This window comes from Nuphar pumila, chromosome 9 (assembly GCF_984573655.1).
Source record: "Nuphar pumila chromosome 9, dmNupPumi1.hap1.1, whole genome shotgun sequence".
NCBI lineage: Eukaryota > Viridiplantae > Streptophyta > Magnoliopsida > Nymphaeales > Nymphaeaceae > Nuphar > Nuphar pumila.
The window spans coordinates 1,137,594-1,158,379 of NC_143257.1; the positions used below are offsets into that span (position 1 = coordinate 1,137,594).

The 20,786-nt window shown below is 36.2% G+C and overlaps 1 protein-coding gene across 3 annotated transcripts; it reads right to left on the reverse strand.

The window, feature by feature from the left end:
* Positions 1–1,175: 1,175 nt before the first annotated feature.
* LOC149828148 (coronatine-insensitive protein homolog 1a-like) lies at positions 1,176–5,340 on the reverse strand. 3 transcript variants are annotated; one of them, XM_090017413.1, is made up of 5 exons: positions 5,256–5,340; positions 4,690–5,162; positions 3,991–4,503; positions 2,249–2,723; positions 1,176–2,165 (listed from the first exon to the last, which is right to left on the reverse strand). In XM_090017413.1, the coding sequence occupies exons 3-5, from the start codon at positions 4,455–4,457 to the stop codon at positions 1,359–1,361; spliced, it is 1,749 nt and encodes a 582-aa protein (XP_089873539.1). In that variant the 5' UTR covers positions 4,458–4,503; positions 4,690–5,162; positions 5,256–5,340; the 3' UTR covers positions 1,176–1,358. The 3 variants fall into 3 exon arrangements, with proteins under 3 accessions (XP_089873539.1, XP_089873538.1, XP_089873537.1); XM_090017412.1 differs by having other exon boundaries at positions 3,991–4,565; XM_090017411.1 differs by having other exon boundaries at positions 3,991–5,162.
* Between the last annotated feature and the right edge of the window lie 15,446 nt (positions 5,341–20,786).

Consider the following 20,786-nt stretch of genomic DNA (forward strand, 5'->3'; position numbering starts at 1 on the left):
CTTTCTTAGTTAATTTTTTTTTTTTAAAGGCAAGGTTGGGGTTAGGCAGATCCCCACCAGCTATTCCATGTACCACTGGGTTTTGAACCTGCAACGTCCCACCACACGGATATGTGCACTGACAACTCCTACCAACCAGGCCAAAACTGTCTTGACCACCTTCTCTCCCACCCATAGTGACAAAAGTTTAAAACGGCACAATATCAGCAGCCAAAAACTTGAGAGAGGAATTTTTTTAACTGAACTCATGTTCTTTTGCAAAATATTGACTATAATAAATAAATTAAAAATGATTTTTATGAAGAAATACAAACAAAATATATTAAGAAATAACATGTGATGTTTTCACAATAAATAGCCATTAAAAACATAAATATCATGTTTAAAACAACAATTTATGCTTTATGAAAAATCATGATATTATAAAAATATTACAAAAAGTTATCGTTTTAAAACTTTGTCTCAAAATATTTTCATGATTTTTTCATAAATATTGCGACATTTGTCACATGCTCCCAACCCCCGGCGGCCGGCTAAAAAGCCTGTCATTTCAGCCTTAAGACAAAGGAACACGCACGTCACAGTATCAAACCCTCAAATGCCTTGAATGAGCCAACATAACCAGCTGTGCAAGACAATGACTTTTAGACTATAGTGGCAATAATGACTTCAGTGATGTTTAATACCTTTACCTAATTTTAATTATTGAAACATGCATGAGAGGCAAGGCAGATAGGTCGATGGTGGTTAAGGTTTCATTCTCAGTGTAAACGTGGGTCCAGGTATGATGACAAATAAGAAGCCTTGATTAAGACTGGGGTTCAGACCTGAAGGTCTGATTAATACATAGATCGGGTATAATTTATGAAATTTTATACCAGACCCCAGTTTTGATTAAGACCCATAATTTTTCAATGTAAAAATAATAAAAATTATTATTTTACCCCGTATGGTTCGGGTTCGGGTATGATTTCTCTTATAATGGACCCGATTAGACTTGAGTTCAGACCCGATACCATACCTGAAAATCTAGACCAAGTCTGATTCTACCGGTCTCAACCAAACCCAACCCGTTGACACCCCTAATTCTCACGGACTTAAGTTTGCATGTAAGAAGGGGCAAGGGCATTATGTCTCTCTATCATCGCCTAACATCAGGGTCAACAACAGGACAATGCATGATTAAAGTTATTTTTCAATGAGAATAGCTTATACATCCATGCAAGGAACCAACAGCTATTATTGAAGGTGAACTTTTTTGCGCCTGTAGATATGAAAGATCCCATGAAATCAAGGGAAGATGGTGTACCTTTACTGCAAGTGCTGAAATGAATTAACATGAGATGTAGTGATGGAGATCAGGAGAATGATGGAGACACAGTAATAACTGTTTCATCAGAGTCTGTTCTTCTCCCAGCAAGCGAATAGTATGCCAATAGCTGAGCTGGCTGCTCAACACCATCTCCTGCAGGACTTCCAAACTCATCAACAGCTCGCCCAGGAGATATAATTTCAATGTTCCAGAATAGACGATCCATGAGCAGAAGATCTTCACATAGATTTGATGCTTTACAACCCTGAACCCAGATATACCTCAAAGACACTAACTGCACAACAGCAAGAGCTAATGCACGCACGCTGAAGAAACAGCCCCTCATCTCAAGCTTCAGAAGACTTGGACAACCTCTAGAGAATTCCATGAGTCCACTATCTGTTTCACCCACATAACCCAACAGCATCCACCTGACATTAGTGCTGTACTTTCCAATATATCCTAGACCAACATCTGTTAAGGCCCCAGGTCGTAGGTAAAGTGCAAATCTCCTAATCTTCTGGCAACCTCTCAATAACGCTCGAACACCATTATCAAGTGGGAGACCCAGTTGCTTTTTTGTATCAAGCAAAACAAGACGAAAATCACACAGATTTTTGCTGTATGTCCCAATGCATTCTAATGCTTCATTGCTTATGTCAGATACATACACAGCTAGATGTTCTAGTTCCGGGCAACCTCGAGCAACTGCAGATACACCTCTTTGAGAAATCATTCCTTGTTCATCCTCTAGACCTTGTTCGTCATCCACACACTCAATTCTAAGCCGATGTAATTTTTTACAATGTAGAGCTACAATCTCTAATCCTCTGTTCCCAATCAAATTGCTCACCTGCAAAAGTCAAAGAAGAGAAAAAACCCTCAAGGAAACACCAGTACAAAGGAAATAAAATAAAATTTCTCCAGAATCCATACCTCAAGAACTTCTAAATTGGGACACTGTTGAATCAGCTGACAATGGTCCTCTGTATCAAGAAGTGTGAACAGTAGATTCAACTTCTTCAGTGATGAAGCACAAGGAAATATAACTGGAATGTCATTCTTGCTCGTGAAAAGAAGACCCAAAACAGATAGCTTAGGAGGAAAATGCACCTTCTCATTCGTATTAACTTCCCCAAGTTGATTTCTAAAAGGACCCCCAAACTCTTCTAACATTGTAGCAATCCGAAAGAAATTATCAAGATCCAAATTTTCACAATCACTAACCTTCAAAGAGACTAATGATTGACAGTTCCTAGCCAGCAGTTGCAGATCTTGTATGCTGAAATTTAGATATGTCGTGTAAAAGTTCAGAACCTCCAAAACTGAGTTGTTCAGTGCAAGTTCACGGATCCAACCATTGTGTGTATCAGAAATGCAACTCTCTTCCAAGAATAAGATCCTTAGAGATCTGAAAGGCAGAATACAGATAACATTAACAGCCAATGCATCATCCGTCATTTGCCTATAGAGATCTTATAGTCAGGTCCCTCACCAGCAGCATGATTTCCAAACAGAAGCACTTTCTATTGGACATTGTCTGAACATAGAGAATATTAAAAAGAAAACAGAAAATAATCATCAAGCATAAAAGTATTTATACAATTTTATCTCGGTCTACTTAATGAGCAACAGTACTTCAGGGACTCATGACAAGATAAACTTGCAGAAGTGGAGGATTTAGCAGTAGTCACAAGATGTCACCTTCTAAAACCTACTAGAAACATTATGGTTTCAATTGTAAATTTGATCAAAATCAAAAAATATATGCAAGTTTCAACACATAGTTTCTATGAACATAAATATCCATTCCTTCTTCTCCTCTTCTTCTCCTTGTTCTCCTTCTTTCCCACTCTCTTCTTCCTCTTCCTCGTTCCCTGTAGATATATGCTAGCCAAAACCATCCTCCTAACAGAGGATCCAGAACGACAAATTCTTTGAAAGACTCTTCAGACTAGCTTGGCTGGACCTGCAGTTGGGTGTTCACAGTGATTCAAAAGAGTGGTCGAGGGTGCAATCCGCATGGTGACTAGTGTGGCTCGAAAGAAACAGCAGAATCTTTAAGGGTACCAACCCTAGCATCCTTACTCTGCATGTTGCAAAATCCTAGCAGATATTCAGAATTGCGCAAGGGTGGTTTGGGAGGGACAGGATTGCTCCTGGATAGGTGCGGTTAGGTTGGGAGCGTCCTAGCTACTTACAGCCTCTATTACTTCTGGCTTTGTTCGGTGTCTTTCTTTTTTCCTAATTCTCCGTTTTGCTATGCAGGGTCACCGCTCGTCACCTACAATACTCTGAACACTGTACTTAACTCTTTCTACATGAAAGACAAATTTCCACATTCTCAAAGAAGAAAAAGAGGATCCAGATCAAATTAGGAAGGCAGTTGTATTTAGAAAAAAAATAGTATTTTACCTAGTAGTCAATCTATGAGAATTAATTTGTGGTGTTCTTCAAATAACACAGGAACCATTTTTTTTTTTTACTTTCAAAAATGAAAATGTTGAACTGCAGCGAGCTAGAGAGAGAGAGAGAGAGACTTTTTCAACTTATCTTATCCCTTAAAATGACGATAAGAATTAGGCATGATCTATTTTTCGGAATTTAATCTGCATTACATTCCTAAAAATGAGGTAGGGTAGATGGCCAAAATCTTAAAGACATGATATTACAATTACCTGCAAGAACGAGCGATTTGTATGAGCCCGTCCGTGGAAAACCCCGAGCATTTGTCGAGCTTGAGAGCCTGAAGCATATGCCCGCGGGCTCCAACCAGCACCCCGAGATCACCGTCGGTGACGATCATCCTTCTGAAATGGAGAAATTTCATGCAGTAAAAGGAATCCGAGACCTCTCTAATCCAAGGTCCGGCGTATCCGCCCCAAAACTCGGGTATCAAACTGAACATCGCCGCTCGAGGCTTCCCCTTGATCTTCAGGGACTCCAAATTCTTGTACCGGTTGCGCAGGCGAGCTGGCGTAGTCGAGTAGCACATAGCGATGGTAACGTGCTTCCTCGTCAGAGCCTCGACGCTATACCAATTCTTGCAGACCAGAGATACCGCACTCCGGTCGCGAGGATCGTCCAGATAGGCCATCACACACTCCAGAGCCGCGTCCGCGCGGCTCAAATTCCGTTCATTCATCCTCTGAACCTCCTCTTCTCCCGTGTCGCAACCAGATAGTAAAGGGCTGCAAAGTGCAAATTTCGCGTTTTCCCGGACTCTTTTTGTCTAGAATGTTAAAAAAAAAAACTAGAGGAACAAAAAAAAACCCAACAAATTACAGATCTAGAACTGCCGACTATACAATTTAAAATCGTTCGAGCATCGGACGATTCATAGCCCAAAAGAAACGGAAAGGAACACGAAAGCTTACCACTTCCGTTACTAGAGGAATCCTCAAACCTTCCGGAGCTCCGACGATCACCGACGAGCAATCTCGCTCATGTCGCCCCTTCTAAAAGAACCAGAGTTCACACTCAAAGTACAAACACCGCCGGCTCGCACCTTCTCCGACGAGCAAGCTCGGTCGTTTGTCCGCCAGGGAGCTCGAACACCGATCGTCTCCGACTCTCACGAAGTCCAGCAGCACTACGAAGCAAGAAAAACGCCACGAAAACTCCGCCGCTTCTCGGTCTCAACCCGCCGGAAACGCTCTCTCCCGGCGTCGTACCAAACGGCGAGAGTTCACTCCTGCGCCGGAGAGCACCACGAGCACCGATCCTCCATCGGCCACCTCAACGTCCTCTGCCGGCCGAGCCCGCCCTCAAAACCGCCGGATCTCCCGTCGCTCCACCGCATCTCGCGGATCTCCGGCCTTCACTATCCCTGCCGATCGCCCTTAAATTCCTACATCCGACGGTCACCGTTAAGCACACATGAAAAATACCCAAAAAACTAAAAAAAAAAAGGAGAAATCAACGGCGATGAGTCACATCATACCAAGAACAAAATCAAAATCGACGACGACGGAGGGGTCGATGGATGCTTCCTCACCGTCACATGTCCCTAAACGATAGGAACCACCGAACATCCTTCCGTCCCTGATCGCAGAAAAATAAAGGAAGGAAATTTTCTATAACCCCCTTAAAATGTTATTAAACTCTTAGGCGCCCCTTATTTTTAGAAGATACCGGATACCCTCAGACCGGGGTTTACTTTTTTACAAATTACTTCATGTGTCAAAAACCAATTTGATGCAAGAGCAGAGCAAAAGAACCGGGTTCCCAAGGGTCCTTTAGAATACATTTTTACATTTAGATTTTGTCTAGTTTGTATTTGGATATTGAGTTCAAATAATAAATTCATATTCAACAAGAAGTTAAATAGATTTTAAAATTTGTCTTGTGTAGGCTTATTCAATATTGAAAGTTGAGTCTATGAAGATTCGATATTTCTTATCTATAAATAGAGGAAAATTTTAAGGGTTTAAGAGATTAGAGTTGGATTCCTGAAATTTATTAATTTCTGATTTATTTGATTCATTTTCTGCTTTGAGTTAATTTTTTACAATTTTGTTTTTATTTTTCAATAATTTTCTTCAATTCCTTGCTGTTTTCTTATTTATTTCATGTTTTTCCTAGATAATTCCTAGTTTGGTTAGATTTCTTCGAGAATCAGCCCCCTGATTTACATCACAATGCCACACAAAGATAGGGATCCCAACAGGCCGGCCCAGTCCATCAAATTGACCAAACCGACAACTGTTGACCGGGTTGGAGGAGGTTAGAATATTAGAGGTTTTTATTAATCCGTCATGAATGTATAATTTATGATATTTGAATTATGGTTATGTTTTGAATTTTTTTAGAATGACATAAATGTTTAGTTTATGATTTTAGGGCTTTTGTGTTTTTTAATTATTATTAGCCATGAATATTCGTGATGTGATTTTGGTTAGAAAATTAGGGTTTTTTCATCAAATAGCATAATCAAATAATTTATAATATTTATAGTAATTAAGGTTTTGATTTTTTTTAATGATATAAATGTTTAGTTTATGGTTTTAGGGTTTTTTATGTTTTATCTAATTACCATTAGGCATGAAGTGTGATTTGTTTTTGTTAGAATGTTAGTGTTTTTTTATCAATTAACATAAATACATAATTTATAAGATGAGGGTTTTGATTTAGTTTTTTAAAAACATATTGTTAGTATAGTTAAAAGAGGTCGTGATTTTTTAGTGTCAACAAAGACTAAAAAAAGGGGTCTGACCTTATGACCTTATGACCTTACATAAGGTTCCTTTTCGTTGCTCCTGTTCTGACATGTTATATGCAACTATTTCACAGACAAAAAGAAAGGAAAGGGATGACTTGAAAGTTCAAAGACATTGAAAGGAAAAAGAACATTGGTTGTCCGTTTTCACAGACGGAACTCTCAAAAAAAGGGGCGTGAACAGACAAGACAGGAAAGAAAAGCACTTGTAGGCGTCGTAGCAGAAGTGGTAGTCTTGAAGATCCTCGCTTCGCAGCTCGCGTAGTCCACTTCGCTCGCCACTACTGGTCTCGCAAACTCGCTTCGCAGCTTTCGTAGTCCACTTCGCTCGTAGGCAACACTCTCTATGAAAAGGTGCTAGGCTCCGGGCTCCGACGATCTGGACCATACTAAAACAAAACCGAAACCACGAAAAAGATAGACTTGTACTAGAAAGATGCAGTGAACAATGGAGCGCTCTGCCCCGTCCCTCCGACCCCAAACCTCACCTCCTTATTAAGAAAGGAAGGGGGAATGGAAATTGGGACCAAGCGGAGATAGAACCAGAATCACCCAATGTCCAATCGTTTGCGGTGGTTTGGACATATTCGGCGAAGGCCTAATGATGCTCCAGTTAGAAGGATGGAGAAATGGGAAAATATATTAGTTAAAAGTGGTCGGGGTAGGCCTAGAAAGACATGGATGGAGGTGATAGGAAAGGATATGAATGCTTTGAACCTCACTGAGAACATGGCATTGGATAGAAATGATTGGAGGAGAAGGATTCATGTGGAAGACCCAGAATGATTTTCTTTTTTGGTTCATATCGCCGACCCCAATTGTTTTGGGATGAAGGCGTAGTTGTTGTTGTTGTATTGTTAGTATAGTTTGTTAGTAGTTTTTTTTTTCACTTGTGTAAGTTCCCACCCTAATTTAAAATACTATATTTGCCCCACTAAGACGAAGGCATCGGATCAAACCCTACTGGTGCACAAGTGTTTCTCTATCTTTCAAAGGTGGGCCACGTAAGGCAAGATGGTCGTGGGCCCTACTGGGGGGGGGGGGGGTTTATTGCTTATGCGAGGGGTTCCTTATTATAAAAAGAAACATTTTAAAAAATTTCCTATGATAAAGAAAATTTGTATTTGCTTGGTAAAATTTTGTCAAATTTTCCCTGCTTCAAAAATGGCAAAGATTGGTTTGAGAATAAAGAAGCTTGGCATTTGATCCCTTGTCACTTTTTTTATTATAAAATCTTCAGCATGATTTAAAAATTTACTTATGTTTTGAAATTTTTGAAAAGTGAACCTAAACTTTATTATAGTCAATTGAGGATACTCATACAGAGTTTTGGCATCATATTTATAGTCATATTTTTAGTAGGACCTTTAAAAGTTTATGAATTACTTTTTTTTTCAAATTTTGAATTCCCCTTTTCATAAGATGAGCCAATTAGTTGTAGTATGGGTAGGGTGTCAACTTGACCCGACCCAAACCAAACTCTATAGGGTCTGGGTATGGTGACAAATAAGAAGACTCAAGTCCAAACCCGAAGTTTGGATTAATACATGGACCCAGGTGTAGTTTGTAAAATTGTATACCAGATCTGGACCCAAAGGCGGAGCTGTGGGGGGGGGGGGAGGGGGTGCCTCCCGAAACAGTTAAAAAAAATATTTTTTTTAAAAGCCCAGTCCTAGCCCAGCCCTGATTCCATATGAAATAGATTTTTATCCATTTTTTTAGCCCAGCCCTGACTGCAGCAAATAGTTTGATTTGTCCATATGAAATAGATTTTTATTAATAATTGTAGCCATTTTTTATTTTATCTCAAAAATAAATAAATCGGGGGCGCTGCCCCGAACCCCCAACTATCACACCATTTTTTATTTTTGCCTGGACCCAACCTGATTTTTTATTAAGACCCATAATTTTTCAATGTAAAAATGATAAAAAAAATATATGGTTTTACCGAGTGTGATTCATGTAATTCTTATCCGGTCTGGGTATGATTTTTTTTATAGTAGACTCGATACCATACTCGAAAATTGGATCCAAGTCTGGTTCTACTTGGGTCTGAACCAAACCCAACCCGTTGACACCCCTAAGTATGAGTAGGATGATAATCCAAATATCAACACATGTTAGGGATAAGTGAAAGCAGCAAAATTAAAACTAAAAGGTGAGGAAGAAACATATCAAATCAACAACTTGGGCCTATATATATAAGACCAAAAGTGCATTCAAATTGTTTGACAAACTTGGGTGTATATATAAGACCAAAAGTGCATCATAATTGTTTGACAGTTGCCCCAAAGGGGGGATGGGGCCTAAGCGGCTAGGCAAAATGTGTATGTTCAAATTTCATGGGTGTCCACAAGCCGGAGCATAAGGTATTTTTTTGGAGGCAAGAGGTAAGCCAATGGAAGCTGACAGAGCTAGAGGGTTGGGTCTTTGATCTTAGAGGCAGTTTCTAAGTGTAAATATCAAAAAAAAAAAATTGACATTTTTTTTTAAAGGATTGGTTTAAGCCAAAGAAAAACACCCCAATCACCAACCATTAGTTTACTTGCCTCTGGTTGGTAAAACCCTTGATGTCTTTCTTGTCCACTAGATAGTTTGAACTTGCGGCTAAGTATGTTGTCTTGTGTTTCAAACCATGGTCATTTCATGTCAGGCACCCAAGGGATTTGGGATGGGGGCCTAGACCGTTTGATGGGCAGTCTAGATTCAAATTAGGGGCGGTCATCGGGCCAGCCTGGCCCTCTAATGGACCAGGCCGATCGGGCCGGCCCATTTACTAATGGGCTGGGTTTTTGGCCCGGTTTTTAATGGGTTCAAGTTTGAAGAGAAGCCCATGGCCCAGCCCAACGGGCCAATGTGAAGCTGGCTAGGTCTGGTGTGGCCCAATCTTAAAATGCATAAATGCTTGACTGAAATTATGGGTCAACGATAGAATAGCAAGTTTTCATGCAACTAATTCTTTAATTAGTACAACTAATTAGATAATTAGTAATAATTAACAAAAAGCAGGTTTTCATACAATTAATTAGGTAAATAATAATAGTTATTCAAGTTACTTTGTAATAGTTAATTTTTATACAATTTATGTTATTAAAAAAATAATAAATAACTCAGGCCCATTGTGCCGGCCTGAGCCCGGCCCACGCCCGGGCCTAAAATCATGGCCCAAACCTGCGGGCAGGTCGGCTTGACCCATCGATGTTGGGCCGGTTGTCCACCCTTAGTTTGAATCCCATAGGTGTCACCCCTTGTGTAAGCCAAAGCTTGGTGACTCTTTAAGGCCGAGGGGTAAGTCCCTGGGGTTTTACAATGACATGGACAAATACCGTAAGTACGGCAGGCTGAGTCAGCACAGCTAAGTCTCTACGCCGAGTAAAATTTAAATGCAGGGTTCAAATCTTTTCATTTACCTAGTTAATTTCAAAATTATAAATTGATCAGCATAGACAAAACTTAGTGTTTCATTTTGCGAAAAAATTCAAATGTTATATGCATTTTAAATTATGTCAAAGAGTTATATAAATCATGACAATCGAAGGGGCTTGCCATTTTGCCCACACGCACCTCGAGGACACGCTACACTAATTTGTGTGGCCATTATTTTTTAAAAAATTTTATTGTTTTTAATAATATTTTAATAAAAATATTTTTATATTAAATTATTAAAAATTATTTTTATTGATTAAAAATACAAAAAAAAATCATGTACATGCATGAAGCCACATCCCATGTCCTCAAGTACCCCAATATTTGTCACATGGATATCATGTGAAAAATCAATAACCCAAAAATCCTTTTTTATTAATGTCACTAGTGATGGCAATGGACCAGGGATGGAGGTTAAAATCAAAACCCGTGTAAGGATGGAAGCTGGGATGGACTTACACTTTTCTCTGCCCCGCCTAGTCCCCGATCTCCATGTGGACCGAGGAGAAACAGGGCCCACTCTGTTTAGACCGGGGATGGAGGACATGAAACGAGGATGAAGGAGAAAATGAAGGTTAAAATCAAAACCCGTGAAGGGATGGAGGCGGGAATGGAGGCCAGAATTTTAAGGGGCAGGAGTGGAGACCTTGTCCCCCACCCCGCCCCTTTCCACTGTCATCCCCAAATGTCACAGTTTTTTTCTTCATCATAGCCAAGGTCACATACCAGCAGAGTTCAAGCTCGATACAAGTTTTAGTTGAGCTTGAGCACTCTTTGTGCATAACCAGCTCAAGTTGTGTTTGAGCTAAGCTTAACTCGGCTAGAGTTGAACAACTTTCTTTTAAAAAAAATTGAAAAGAATATGACATAGTGGGATTCAAACTCACCTCCACCAAGGAAAAGGCCAAACATCTCCACCATTGAGGTACCAATATTTTTATTGTTTTTTTTTTAGTTAACACCATTAAGGTACCAATATTTAAGACCCAAGGGGTTTTGCAAAGTGGGATGAGGCCTAAACAGTTTGACAGGCAGTCTAGGTTCAAATCTCATGGGTGCTACCTTGGCTACTCAATGGGGTTGAGGATTAAGCCTTCGGAGTTTTACGCCGACATGGACAGAAACCATTAGTATTGCAAGCTGAGCCAGAGCGGCTAGGTCTCTCCACCTAGGGAGGTCACTTCGAGTAAAAATAAAAAAATAAAAAATATATACTTATATAAATACTCATGCCTCATATAACTACATATATCGAGCTTAATTGAGCTAAAAGAGCTTAACCAAACTCGATTGCTTGTTCAAGGTTGTTTATATGAAACAAGCTTCATATCCGGCTTAAGCTCGATTATTTTATTTTCTTAGACAAGTTTGAGCCAAACTTAAACGGGTCGAGCTCGAGCTCGAGCTAGCTGGGTTAGTTGTGCAGCCCTAATCATGGCAACACGATAAGATGTTGCATTAGACTTTTTTTTAGTTGATTAAGGATCAGGTTATCCATGAGAACACAATGGGCAAGATAAAAAAATGATGGGGATAGAGGGAATCTATTCTTGTGATGAATCCTTCTTTCCAACTTATGCCTAAGATGAATAAGGTAGTAAGATACTATCATTATGTAACTTTTAGAACTAACCCAATTTCCTGCCTACCAACATCAAATACCAAAAGACTTCACATTATATGCAGCGTGGCTGCATGGTGGGCCTGCAGCGACCTGCTTAACGGCCATCCATCTTGGCATTTCTAAAGATGAGTGCAGTCCCTATCTCGAGAAATATTGGGATGGATGGTCAGCAGTAGTGGAGCTGCATGCTAACCATTAGGCGCCACTGCATAAAAATGACTAGTATATTGCTATGACTGGAAACTAATGCAAAGATTGAACCCCTCTCCCGGTTTCCCCATGTCTGGTGCCTTAATCTGACTCTAATTAGTTGGATTCAGTAAAGGGAATCGAATCAGTTTGATTGGAGTTGAATTCAGTTTAGGATTTTAGAACTGAATCTGATGGATATTTGATTCCAACGGATATCCAAATCCGAATACATGTAATTAGTCAGATTCGGTGCTAACCTTTCTCCATTCGAATCCAAATCCGACTCTGAATCCGACTAGTCACATTTAGTATGGGCTACATATGAACCAAATCCGACCTATTTACATCACTAGTTTTCTAGCCTATTAGCCAAGAGCACACTCTTTCCAATTATGGGAAGCTTGATTTCTCATGTCTCAGTTCAGAGGTGATCTAGAATTTGAGATTCTACAATCTCATTGAGGATAAGAGATCTAGTGTTTGATGATTCTAGTTTCCTATTGCGTGTGCGCGCACACACACACACAACAGATGAATATAATGTAAAATCATGAAAAAAAAGAAGGAAGGGAGTAGTGTTGGATGGCCTAAACATCGAACAACGTCAGATGCACAAATCATGTGTTTTTTGTTTCACTGAAAGAGCTTTTAACGGCGGTCTTTACTGATGCTAAAGGCCTCTCAGTAACTGTAAGGCCATTAGTAGCAGTGACAACCGCAGCTAAAAGCCATTTCAGCAAAAAAAATCACCATGATCGCGCGCACGATCAGCGGTGGGAGTCCGTCAAAACTTAGATGTGATAATTTATTATCACCAAAACTTTTCAAAAAAAATAGTGTTTTTGAGGGTGAATCAATAACTTTATCCAATTATCTCAACTTCGGCAAGTTAAATTGATAGAATTGGGTTTTAAATTTAGCATAAATTAAAGTGTCCATTTGACGATATCAAAAACTGAAGTGTGTTCTTAATTGTTGTCAAAAATTTAGGAGCATTTAAAAAAAAATCATTAAAATGTTACCCTTTTTGTTTTTGCCCAATAAACAAAATACTCAGGGATTGAAATTAAAAACTAAGCAAGCTTAACACTGTCATAAGCATAGTTTTTTGGATAAGCCTCATAAACATAGTTCAAGTAGCCTGTGTTAACCAAGTTAATATGGCATCATGGTGCTTATATTGGGGTACCATACCACCATAACTTCCTGTGATACACACTTGATTTACATAGATTTAAGCTCCAAAACCAAAGTCTTATCTTTTGGATCATGTTTAGTTGATTCAAACATGATGTTTTATACTGTTTTTTAAACCACCGTTATCATCATGGATTTTGAGCCATTATTTTTCACCAAATCAAAAATAAAATCTTAGTGTATTAGATATGATAAAACCTTCTAACATAACAAATAAGTGATGCTAAGCACATATGTACAATTAGATTTAACATTTGGTGGTCAGATCCATGCAAACAAGAGAAGAGTGTGTACCACCATATGGTATAGTATTAAGGCACAAAACCATATATATGAGATAAATGAGTGTTAAGGTTTTTTTGTGTTTATTTTTAAATTCGGACCGTACAGATGTGATTTATTCACTTGATTTTATAGGGATCAGTTCTAGAAGTGTTCCAGTCTGACACATGGGTGGGTCTTTATAACATTTGAAAAATCAACCGTCCAAAATCTTTGTAAATTTTTTTAGGCTCCGAACTTTTTTCATCGAAAACACATGATCCAGGTGTGGATTCTTCAAAAATCGATCATGCCCAACACATTTATGGGATGGAAACAGCAAAAAACACCAAAAGAGCATAAAAACTCATTTAGCATGTTTGATTTAGCATGTACCCATCTCTCTCTCTCTCTCTCTCTCTCTCTCTCTCTCTCTCTCTCTCTCTCTCTCTCCCCTTAGGTGCACATCTACCTCTGGGATTTTGCTGATGGACGGCCAAAAAATACAAAAAATATGCTAAAATGTGCTTTTTTGCGTTTTAGAGCCTTTAGCGACCGTCAAAATACTGATTGGGCTTTTAGTAACAGTATTTTTACCATCACTAATGGGTGTAAACACACACAAAAAATGTGTTTTAGCATCTTTTTCGCTTTTTTTTTGTCGTCCATCAAGGCTGTGATGGACGGCCATTGTGTTTGCACTGGTAGCTACGTAAGAGCTGACCAGCTATATATATATATATATATATATATATATATATATATATATATATATATATATAGGGAATCTGGAATATGTTTACCAACCAAATATGTTTGTTGGCATGAATCAAGATTTTCATAGTTTTTTTTTCAAATATAACCCTGAAGATGCATTCGACGTGGTCCATTTGCTAGGAATCAATTGCTAGATCATCATAATAAGATCAAAAAATATTATTTTTTATGCTTGAATTTTTATAAAAAATTTAAGTCTTTGATTTCCAACCTTAAAAGATCATTATTATACATCATAATTGGATGATCCAAGAGTCTATTTCTATAGAACCAAGCATCTAAATCACATCCCTATGGTGAAATTTTTGAAAAAGAGTAAAAATAGCCTATGAAAATGTTGGTTCATACCAATAAACATATTTGGTTTGTAAACATATTTTAGTTACCCTATATATATACGAGAAGGCCTCATTTCTCTTTTTGTGGCATTTTGCTTTATAGGTTTTAAGTGTTTTATGATATATCTGAACCGTTAAATGTATTTAGCATGGTTGATTTAGTGGGAATCGACTTTTAGATCACATTGTTTCAATGAAAAAAATGATTTTATGAGTATAGAAAAAATTGGTACCGTCATAGTCATTGACTTTGGATCATCAGAAAACTTGTATACAAGTAAGATTTCAACAATCCAAAAGCGGGTTCCCATTAAACAAAACCTATAGATCATATAGACATGAGAAAAAATACTTAAAACTATAATTTTTTGAAGACACCTAACAAAACCTAACTAAAAATGAGGACTAAGGAATGCAATATATATAGCAATGGGTAAAATCTAATTGAAATATACTAAATGAAACATGTTAAATGGGTTTTTATGCTCTTTCAGTGTTTTTTCCTAATTTTGACTCCATAAATGTGTTGGGCATGGTCAATTTACGATGAATCTACATTTTGTTAAGACAAGAAAGTTGTACATGATAATTCAAGTATGATATTTTGATGATGAACAACTGAAACAATTGGATTTCAGCTATGGGAATAAAGAAAGAAGAAAAGAGTTGAAGAAGTTTACAAGTTCTACATTGAAGAATTGATTGAAGATTCCGTGCAAGTGTAAATCTTTTTAAATTTTTAGATTCTTGTAAGAGTCTTACTTTGATTGCATATCTCACTTGCATTACACCTAAAATAAATAAATTGAAACATTGAATTCTGTGTTTTTCACTCCTATTCTTTCAAGCATTCTTTTATCACTCAAGTTCTTCACTCCATTATATTTTGTAAGTCAGTAAAATTGTGAGTTGAGTATTTTTGAAGCCTTAGAAGCCTCTATAAACTTATTTCACTTCCTTTGCATTTATAAGAAAGTCTCATAGGCTGATTGTAAGTTGTTTATTTCAATTTTTCTATAAAATGATAGAGTCTCTTTGTTTTAAAGGAGAAGTTCGCTTTCAGTAGGGTTATTGCTGAAAGTGGGATCAATTTTGGTCTGTTTGATCTTGTAGTGACACAAGTTTGATAGTGAAAATCTTAAACGGGTTTTGCTTGAGGACTGAATGTAGGTCTGGAGGACCAAACCAGGATAAAATCTTTGTGTTCTTTGTGTGTGATTGCTTTGCAGAATTCAAAATCTTTCAAATTCCAAAAATAAAGTTTAAAAATATTATTCACCACCACCACCCTTAGTGCTAGTTGCATCGATTCTACAGTACTTTCATTTGGTATCAGAGCAAATTTTGTTATCTTTTGATTTTACCATCATCTAGCAACAACATCGTTTTCTCAGCACAAAGAAGGATGATCCTCAGTTCGTCCTCCTCTCTTTTACGAAACAAACTATGGATACTGAAAAGTAAGAACGATAATATTCCTACAACCCATAGATCTTGAAATTTGGAGTGTCATTTTTAAAAAGTATCAAGCACCATCAACAGATTTCAGTATATAGACTGATAAAGCAAAGAAAACTGCTCCACTCAATGCCAAGGCTATGAATGCTCTATATTGTGCCGTTGACAAGATAGAGTTCAATTGAATCTCTCAATGTTTCTCTGCAAATGAAATTTGACATACTTTTCTTGTGACTGATGAGGGTATATCAAAGGTCAAGGAATCTAAAATTGCTTCTTTAGTTAATAAATTTGAATTATTTAAAATGAAGCAAAATGAGTCAATTTCTGAAATAATAACAAGAATGACTGACATTGCAAATACACTCAAATCCCTTGGGAAAGATTGTTCATAAGTGGATTTTGTTAGAAAAGTCTTGAGGTGCTTAACTCCAGAATGGGAGAAAAAGACTACAGCAATAGAAGAAGCCAATGATTTGAACACCTATTCTCTTGAAGACTTGGTTGGTAATTTGATGGCATATAAAGTTCAACTTTAAGATAAACAAGAAGAAAACTAAAGAAAAAATCTCTTGCATTTAAGATCACTTCAGATTTTATAGATTCAGATGAGGATGAAGATATTGCTCTTATCACTAGGCAATTCAAAAGATTCATCAAAAAAGAAAGATTTCAAAGAAAGGTGAAGAAAACTGAACCATCAAACTCTGATAAAGTTAAGTGTTTTAACTGCAAAAAAGGCTGGATATATCAAAAGAGATTGCCATCTTCTCAAAGTCAAGCCTAAGGACCAATTAAAGAAGAAAAAGGCATTTCAAGCAAATTTGAATGAAAGTGACTCTTCTTCCGACGAAGAATCAAATAAAGAAGTCGCCAACATGTGTTTTGTAACACAAAAAGAATTGATAAGTCAATTTGATTATCATGAGTTATTAGAAGCTTTTAATGAATTATATGCTAAATTTAAGAGTCTAAATTCTAAAAAAAAAGAGTTGGAAGTAGAAAATTTGACTCTTGACTCTAAAAATAAAGTGTTACTTCAAGAGATGAAAGATCTCAAGAAGAAAAACTTTTCTCAAGCATCTAAGATAAAAGAAATTGGCATTAGAATCAATACTTTACAAGAAGAGATATCTAGTTTGAAAGAAAAATCAAATGATCTTTTATCTATAGTGACTAAGTTCACTAATGGTCAAGAAAATCAAGAAAAACTTATTGGTTCTCAAAGATGCTTGGTTAACAAAATTGGATTGGGATATAGTTTTTTTGATACTCAAAATAGACCAAACTATGTAGTAAAGAATCATCAAAGTCAAAACTCAAAATCATTGGTTTAAAGAACTCAGTTTTCTAGTCAGGCATATCATGGTAGAAACATACATCATCATGGTACTTCCAATGCATATAAGCCTAAACATGTTTATCCATCTTATCATGCTTCTTTCTATAATTCTAGAAATGCTAAAATATTTTATGAAACAAAGAGTGATTATTTTCAAAGGAAACCAATATACAAATGGATTTGGGTTCCTAAGACTAACTCTTATGGACCCGAAAATAAAAAAGGGCCAAATATTTTGTGTTTCAATTTTGTTGTAGGTACACAAAATAAGGAGCAAGTGGATCTTGAACAGCGGTTGTTCCAAACATATGACTGGAAGACCAGTGTTATTTTTCACCCTTTAAAGTAAGGATGGAGGAACTGTCATCTTTGGTGACAATAGTAAGGGAAAAGTAATCGGTATTGGTAATATTGGTAATCCAAAATTTTCTTTGATAGAAAATATTCTTTTAGTATATGGATTAATGCATAATTTATTATCTATTAGTCAATTATGTGACAAAGGTTTTCTCATTTCTTTTTAACATAATTTATGTTTGATTTCTGATTCTTGTTATAAAAAGATCATGTTTGAAGAAAAAGAGAAAGAACAATGTGTATGAACTTTATCTTGATGAGTTACCCACCCTTAATGAAAAATGTCTTATTGCTTCAAATGAAATTCAATAGTTATGCACAAGAGACTTGGACATGTTAACTTCAAATTAATTTCTAAGTTATCCAAGAAAGATCTTGTTAGAGGCCTACTTAGAATATCATATAAAAAGAATCACTTATGTGATGCCTGCCAAATGGGTAAACAAATCAAGAGTTCTTTCAAAGCAAAAGATATAATTTCAACAAAGCGTCATCTTAAACTTTTACATTTAGATCTTTTTGGACCGTTAAGAATTCAAAGTTTGAATGGTAGTAAATATGTTTTTGTCATAGTAGATGATTATTCTTGTTTTAATTAAGTGTTTTTTTGAAAAACAAAAATGATATTTTTTTTGAATTTTTTAAACTTTGTAGAAGAATTACAAATGAAAAATCTACCTCTATTATTACTATTCATAGTGATCATGAAGGAGAATTTGAAAATGAATCGTTTCTAATGTTCTGTGATTTACATGAAATATCTCACAACTTTGTTTTTTCTAGAGCAGCTTCCCAAAATGGAGTTGTTGAAAGAAAGAATAGAACATTGCAAGAATATGCTAAAACTATGCTTCAAGATAAAAATTTACCAAAATACTTATGGGCTGAAGCAGTAAATACAGCATGTTATGTTTTAAATCATGTTCTAATTCGACTATTTTTACATAAAACCTGTTTTGAATTGTATTATGATTGTATATCAAAGATCTCATATTTCAAAACTTTTGGTAGCAAATGCTTCTTGTTAAATGTCAAAGATAATCTTAAGAAGTTTGATTCAAAATTAGATGAAGAAATATTTCTTTGATATTCTTCTAGAAGCAAAGCTTACAGTGTTTTTAATAAAAGAACTTGTTGCATTAAAGAGTCTTTATATATTGTATTTGATGAGAATGGTGAGCGGGTTGTACCTCTAAGCGAAGGAGAATAAGTCATACCTCAAAGAGAACCTTTGATAGAAAGCACTTTACAAGAAAACATTTCTAAAAATCTTCCACCGGTTTGAAAAGAACTTCGTAATCATCCACATGAGCAGATTATTGAAGAAATAAAGAGTGGTGTTCAAACTAGAAGCCAGTTGGAAGAATATATTACAAATATTGCTTTCATATCAAAATTAGAACCAAAGAATGTCAATGAAGCTTGTGATGATGAATTTTGGCTTTTGGCCACGTCTTAAGAACTTAACCAGTTCACTCAGAACGATGTATGGGATCTAGTTGATAGACCAAAGGAGCATCTTGTAATTTAAAAGAGATGGGTCTTCCAGAACAAGTTGGACGAGAATGACGAAGTCATTCAAAAAAAAAGCAAGGCTAGTAGCACAAGGCTATAACCAAGAGGAAGGCATAGATTTTGATGAAACCTTTGCTCATGTGGCTTGATTGGAGTCAATTCAAATGATGTTTGTTTTTGCTAGCTACATAAATTTTAAGTTGTACCAAATTGATGTTGAGAGTGCATTTTTGAATAGATACATCAATGAAGAAGTTTATGTAGAACAACCACTAGGCTTTAAAGATGAGAAATACCCAAAAAGAGTCTACAAATTAAAAAGAGCTTTGTATGGACTCAAACAAGCACCAAGAGCATGGTATGAGAGACTATAAAGTTTTCAAGAACTATCTGGTTTTTCCATCGATCGGGTAGACTCCACTCTATTTATTAAAAATCTAAATTCAGATGTTCTTATTGTGTAAATTTATGTTGATGGTATAATATTTGATTCTATTAATGATTTTCTTTGCAAAGATTTTGCTAAAGCTATGCAGGAAGAGTTTGAAATGAGTTTGATGGGCGAATTGAACTACTTTCTTGGACTTCAAATAAAGTAAACTGAAGAAGGAATCTTCATCAACCATGCCAAGTATACAAAAGAACTTCTTAAAAGATTTGGCATTGACTCATCTAAATCAAGAATAAATCCTATGAGCACAACTACCTTTATTGACAGAGATGAAAACGGTAAAACTGTAAATACTAAGCTCTATAGAGGTATGATCAAATCTCTATTATATTTAACTGCTAGTCGGCCTAATATAATGTTTAGTGCATGTATGTGTGCTAGATTTCAAGCTAATCCAAAAGAATCACACTTAATTGTTGTAAAATAAATTCTTTGATACTTGAAAGATACTTCAGACTTTGGATTGTTTTACCCGAAGTCATCTTCCTTCGATTTAGTTTCATATATTGATGCAGATTTTGCTGAAAGCAAATCTGATCGTAAGAGTGCTAGTAGAACTTGTCACTTTTTAGGACATTCATTAGTCTCTTGGTTTAGTAAAAAACAAAATTCGGTATCACTCTCAACAACTGAAGCAGAATATATAGCAACTAGTTTAGCATGTACACAAGTATTATGGATGAAGCAAACCTTAAGAGATTTTGGTTTGAATTACTCCACAACAACTATTTATTGAGATAACACTAGTGCTATAAATCTTTTGAAAAATCTTGTTCAGCACTCACAAACTAAGCATAATGAGGTGAGACATCATTTTTTACGAGATCATATTTTAAAAGGTGATATTTTTTTGAATATTATACCCACAAATGCATAACATGCTGACATTTTTACTAAACCACTCAAAAATGAAGATTTTATGAGAATTAGAAGAAAACTTGGTATTTGCTCATTATTAGACTTATAATTTTTTTTGAAATTTTTGTTTTACTTGAAAATTTTTGTTTCACATTTTGTGAGGATGTTAGTCAACAACTTTCATCTATTCAGTCTGATATAGCTGAACTCAAGGAGATGTTAAAGCAACACTTTTCTTGAACTTTGATTGTTATGATAACATTTTTTTGTTTGTAATATTTTTGAACTTGTATCTGCATGTATCTTTTTGATACTATTACTCCGTCTACTATTTTTTATCATGACAAAGGGGAAGAACAATATGCATGTAAACAATGTGTGATACATGGAGAACAATATGCATATGTGATATATGTTATTTGATATGAAACTTTTTATGTTTTGACAGCATATTGATAAG